Raw genomic sequence first — 6,339 nt, forward strand, 5'->3', positions numbered from 1 at the left:
AATCTGAGTATTTTTCTAAAAAATAAATAAAACAAGATGATTTGAAAACAAAAACCAGATGCGAGGTCGTTAATTATAATATACTCTAATTATATTAATGATTTTTCGATAAATACACATTTTGAAAAATATATTTAATAAACAATAGATATTTTTCGAAAAGAACAACCATTTGAGTGCAACAAATGTTATTTCAAATAAGAACGAGTTGTAGCCCGAAAGTCATATGTTTTTCGAAAAAAACCCATTTTTTCACACTATACCAATATGTATTTATAGAAGACATCACCATACGAAAAAAGGGCTTTTCTTTTGTCAATTTGTTCTGATATTGATTTAATATCTGGAAATGAGTTTGCTTCCTCGGATTGATCCATATATTTGGTCTGTTGCATTCTTTGTTCGTTATCTTTGTGGTAATTTATAAATAATTTGTTTTTTGTTTTCAATCAAATGATATTTCTCTGAACTAAGTTCGCATATGAACTCCGTTCAAAGCAATATTCAATCTTCATCTCAGTTTGAAAAAAACTTCTCTTCTCAAGCTCTCTCGTACCAGCCTTCAGCTTTCGTGTCTGCTTCTCAGCATTCAAATGTGTTTGGTCCAATTGAAGTTCAGGAACATCCCTCAATACTATCTAATTCACCAGCAAAAAATAAAATGGAAAGGTTCAAGTTTGAATATTGTAAAGAAATTTTTTTTATAACAAATTTTTATTCCATTTTTTTAATAACAATCTTTATATTTTTATATTTTTTTATATTTTTTTAATTTTATATTTTTTTAATTTTTTTAATTTTTTTGATTTTTTTATTGATCTGATATTTACAAAAAAGAAACAAACAACATGTTTGATTTGGCTCTTCGAAAAGCTGATTCATATAAAGATAGCATTGAAAAGAAAATTTAGAAAACAGTAACTTGGGGATTATCATATCACGAGCCTTGAAAAAAGCTATTTGATTTCTAACACAAACAAATATCATTTGATAGATATAAAGGAACCTTTAAACCAATAATTAACATGATTTGCGAACTTGAAAACGAAATTAGCCAGACTCCGAAAAAAGGACCAAAAGGGTCATTATCGCTTATTGACAAAATGCTTTATCACTTCGAATGGCTGTCTTCTGGAACTACACAAACAAGAATTGGGATTTGGTTTTTCAAAGCAGTCACTATATTTCTGATGCAATAATTCAAATACGTCCACTCCTGTTAATAGTTTTGAGAAAAATGAACATGGAGAAAAAAGAGACCTAAATATTCTGATACAGACGAATTTTTTGGAACGGTTGCATTCCTAGTGGACGCAACGTCTATTAGAACAGCCAAGCCAGCTAGCAGTTTTGAAAATCAGAAGTTGCTCTGGGATGGGACTCTTAAAGGTTATGGATTGAAAATCCATGTTTCAGTTGCTTCCAGCAATCCTTTTGAAGCATTATTTGCTTCAGAAGTTGCAGAAGGTCATATCCATAATTTCTCATTGTTCAAACGTGACTTACAGCCGTTGAAAGAATATCTACAAATATCAGAATATGAAAGAGAAAAATATGGGTTGGATGAAGGAATTAAACATTGGAAAGTCATGGCAGACAGAGGATATCAAGGTGCTGTTGAAGGAATAGGAGTCATAACACCAATCAAAAATGCAAAAACGATTGAAGAAATAACATTTAATGAAAGATAAGCAAAGAAACGGATTCCTGTTGAATGGTTTTCCGGAAGAATGAAAAGGCAGTGGAAGCAATGTGCAAACAGGTGCAGAAATGGCTTGGATGATGCAAAGATAAATATCGAAATTGCAGTTTGGCTAACAAATCTGAATATTCAAGCATATGATTTATGTGAAGATGATGGATTATTTGAGAAGCAATGTATTTCTTTTAATCAATTCGAGATTGAAAAGCAAAAAGAAAAAAAGTCAGAATCGAATGCTTATTTCAGAGAAAAAATTAAAAGAATAAGAAGTGCCTCGCTAATAGAGAACATGCGCAACGAACATTCGAAACCGAAAAATTTCAACTGATGAAATCACCACCAATGAAAAAAGCAATGAAGAAAACTAATTTTTCTTTCACCATTTTTATTTTTTGTTTGCTCGGTTTTTCCTGATTATTGTTGCTTATTCAGTTTTTTTTGCCGCCTTGATTTGACTTTGATTTTTTTTTCAAATTATGAATATCAATAAATAATTATAAAAATCCTTCTTTTTCTAATTTCAACAATCAACGATGGAATTTTTCATAAATATTATTTTATTCAGAAAAATAAATTGATCCCATCGTTTTGTTTTATGTTCCGTTCACTGAGAGAAGCATATTCTTTCGTGAATGAAATAATTTTTTTCCGAAATAATACTAGAATAAATCGAAAATACTAAGTTATTGCGAAAAGATAGTTTCATGCAGAGAATAACTGTTTCATATTGACATGAAAAAAACGATTCCGATAAAGAATAATTCATTCCCAAAATTTCATTGGCTTCTCGAAAAGTGTGCTTCTTTCCGTAAAATATCTAATAATATTAAAGTGCGCAGCACATTAATTTTTAAGAAAAACCGCAATCCACAACACCTCTTTATTTATGGAGTGTTTATAATTGGGCAACCACTTGTATTCTTCCGAAACTGCAATATCAAATGAATTCAAAGATGAAGTTTATCTATTCTCTTTTCCCTGCTCTGATTGTTCTCCTTCAGTAACCTCTTCCCCTTCTGGTTCCTCCACTCTTGAGGGGAAGAGCGTATCTTGATTGACTGTCTTGCCTGAAGAATGTGTTTGAATGGCCACTATTGCATCTATTGGAGAAGCCGAGGCTTCAGCTGAAATATCTGAAGACTGTTCAAATTGCCTTCCAAAAGTGATGGAAGTCGTTTGTTGTGTTGTTCCGATTGAAATATTTTCTGATTGAAGTCGTTGGACCTTCTCCTTCCTAAAGCCCTCGTCTGAAAGTTGAAATCCAGAGCTCTGAGGGAGAAGCATATGAGCCATTTGACTTGCTAGGTTAGTCTTGAAGAAGGATCTTAACGGTGTGTGTGCTGTTGTGGACAATCGCGCAAATCTTGCAGCGCAGGCCTCAGGAATTCCTTCTGTTGACACTTTCGAAATAGTTGCATGTTTAATGGTGTATGGGCGAAATTCTTCTGGAACTCCTGCCCTCCCCAAACCAACATTTGCCAGTTTGCGAATCCCACTGGGAGCCAAAGGAGTGTGAGTTGTCTAGTTGAGCAGAAATGTGTCTCTTTTTTCGTAAGTTGTTCTGACCCGATCCCACAGACAACGAATCGCTCTGGCAGGACAAATGCGGCTGTATTCTTCCTGTAAGAAATGAACTGTGATGAATTCTCTTGAGCGGGATGTCTTCAGTCTCGTTGAAAGATGGATTGCTTCTGTTTCCCAAATAGATACAGACATGGATATTCGCGCGAGCTCACAGAATCGACATGCTGAAAACAACATAATTACCTGCATTCATTTAACAGTGAGATCCCAAAACGGGAGTTGTTCATTATTCAATTCTCTGGAGGAAAAACCTGCGATAATGTCTGGACTCCACATGCTAGTGTACGGTTTCCTATGGGATTGAGAGAACGAAAAGGATCTGAATATTGTGTGGATAAGCGTGATATCGCCTATCTCCCTGCCATATACTGTGCGAGAGAATAAAGAGATCGCTGACCGCATTGCGCATAAGAAAGAATATGGAGTTTCGCTATCCTTCAAGGATAGAAAACAGACTGCGCATTTCTTTATCCACTCATCGAAACATCCTGGTATTTCACCCAATTGATTAGACTTCCACTCGATGTGGAAATGAGCAAAACAGTTAGTGTATTGATTCCACGTGACTTTGGATATGCTCCTCTCCGTAATCTTTCTGATCTTGTCAGGGACCCCGCAGGCTCGAAGTCCTTTGCTCCACCATCTCTCACCGACTCGAGCTACCATCCTATCCTTGCAGCCATATACGCCCCTGGAGGAAGTGCGGCTCCCAACTTCAACATTCCCGGTCCCGGGGAAAGGACGTCTCGAGAGCATTTCCAGATGAAGGAACGAGTCATCAGTCTCGATAGAAGGTTGCTCCAAATCTGATTCTTCCAAGCAGGAAATAAAAAGATCGCTTTCGCTTTTTCCGATTCTCCTTTCCGAAGACATGGAAGGATCAGTGGAATCGGGGGATGAATGAGAAGAATTCCTTTTCCCCAATATGTCTAAATTTTTTTGAAAAGTTCCATTTGTTTAATTTTCAAAAAAATAAGAAATTCGAATTTCGATCAAATTTCTGTTTTAACTCACCAAATTATGCTGTTATAAGAACTAAATATTGACAATTTTATAATTTCAATTTTTGAGAAGTTTCGTGAGTGGGAACAAAAATTTAACAAAAATATGAAATTTTTATTTTATTTGAAAATTTAACAAAAGGAACTTTTCAAAAAAATTTAGACAAATAGGTCCTTTTTTTTGAAATACGAATGAGGTCACAAAACATTTTGTAATTATTGCAATGATGTTTGTTTATAGATATGAAAATCTAATTTATTTTGAAATCTGATAAAATTTAATAATGTTATAAGTGAAACGATTTTTTCATGCTTTGTGCAAAAAAAGCTTGAAAGTCCGTATTTTCCCCAAATTATTCGAACATTTATTGCAATCAGAAAGTCAAATTGCACTTTTCAATGAAACGCTTTTTGGATAATATGAAAATATGTTTTGATTTTTTTTTCTACTGTGGGATTTCACTGTCAGACATAAAGAACTAAAAAAAAAAAAAAAAAATAAAAATTATTTAATATTTCGGAATGCTAACTGTTTGAAGCTTTTTAAAAAATAACGATTTAACAATTCAATTGAAAATTCAATTTCTGATTAAAGAAATACACCAAAAATAATTCTATTTCGATAATTAATAATTCAATTTCGGAATTAATAATTCGATTTCGAAAAAAAATATTTCAAATTCGGAATTAATAATTCGAATTCGAAAAAAATAATTCAAATTCGGAATTAATAATTCATTATCGAAATTAGAAAATTAAGTTTCGAAAATAAATAATTCAAATTCGGAATTAATAATTCAATTTTGTAATTTATTAATTCGATTTCGAAAAAGAATATTTCAAATTCGGAATTAATAATTCGAATTCGAAAAAAAATAATTCGATTTCGGAAATAATAATTCAAAATCGAAAATTAATATTTCAATTTCGAAATTCATTTAAAACTGAAATTTTTAATTTTTCTCGAGAAGGGATTTCAGAAAAGTTCAAGTCATTTTTTAACCAATCAAATATTATTTCTCAAAGAAAACTGTTTTTTTTATTACAACAATCAATAAATCAATTTTTTGAATTTTTATTCTTCATTTTCGAAAATAATCACTGAAATGATAGAAATTTCAAAAAAATTCATTCTATTGAATAACCAATTAAAAACTGCAAATAATCAATCACAATTTATTGAATAACAAAAAATAAGATTTTTTTTCACAATTATATTTTTTTTTTTTGTTTCTTTGGAGTTAAAATAGAAAAACATCTATTTTTTATATGAATATGAATTACTTTTCTTTTTGAATAAACTCCAATCATATTTTTTCAATAAAAAGGAATGAATATTTTTTTATTTGAGAACACATCATTTATCAAATATAGACAAACAAAGTGAATTGAGGAAATAAAAATAAAGAGAATTTAAAACCCAAAACACAAGTTATTCATCACATAAATCAAAAAAATATTCATTTTCGATTTTGAATTATTTTTTTTCGAATTTGAATTATTTTTGGTGTATATGATATGAATAATGTTTTCATTTTTGAAGACTTTTTCATAGTGTTAAAGAAAGAAACTATTTTTGTTCCAAATAATGGTGATAATTTTTGAATCCATATATTTCATACAAAAATTTCGGTTTGAGAATTCACTTTGGATATCGAAAAATAAACATTGAAAAGTCAAACCTTCGTTATAAGACAGTTTTTTGATGAATATAATCTCAGACATCGTTATTTTAAACAATAATCAAAATTTTTTTATTCTTTTTAGAGAATAATTACTCTCCTAAAAAAATTGAACTTTTGAACAACAACACTCCGAAAATAGTTATGATTTCTTTTATAATATCCCATATTTCTCTTCATTTATATTTTTTTCAATTTATTTTTATGCATGTTTTTTGAATATTTTTAAATGAGAATATATAAGGATTATTTCTTTAATAATCGAAATTTGATAATTTTTTGTTTTTCTCAGAAAAGGAAAGATGGTGAAGTGTCTTCAACACGTTTTAACATTTCATCAAGTGATTTAACATTTATATGTTTATCAATT

General features: G+C 30.7%; 1 protein-coding gene across 1 annotated transcript; it reads right to left on the minus strand.

Moving 5' to 3' along the window:
• Window positions 1-2,662: 2,662 nt before the first annotated feature.
• MONOS_16172 (uncharacterized protein) lies at window positions 2,663-4,159 on the minus strand (the record flags this gene model as incomplete). Its single annotated transcript, XM_067869087.1, has 2 exons — window positions 2,663-3,223; window positions 3,743-4,159. The coding sequence occupies 2 exons, from the start codon at window positions 4,157-4,159 to the stop codon at window positions 2,663-2,665; spliced, it is 978 nt and encodes a 325-aa protein (XP_067719045.1).
• Window positions 4,160-6,339: the final 2,180 nt, after the last annotated feature.

Source organism: Monocercomonoides exilis (genome assembly GCF_001643675.1).
Source record: "Monocercomonoides exilis strain PA203 chromosome Unknown scaffold67-269241, whole genome shotgun sequence".
Classification (NCBI taxonomy): domain Eukaryota; phylum Preaxostyla; order Oxymonadida; family Polymastigidae; genus Monocercomonoides; species Monocercomonoides exilis.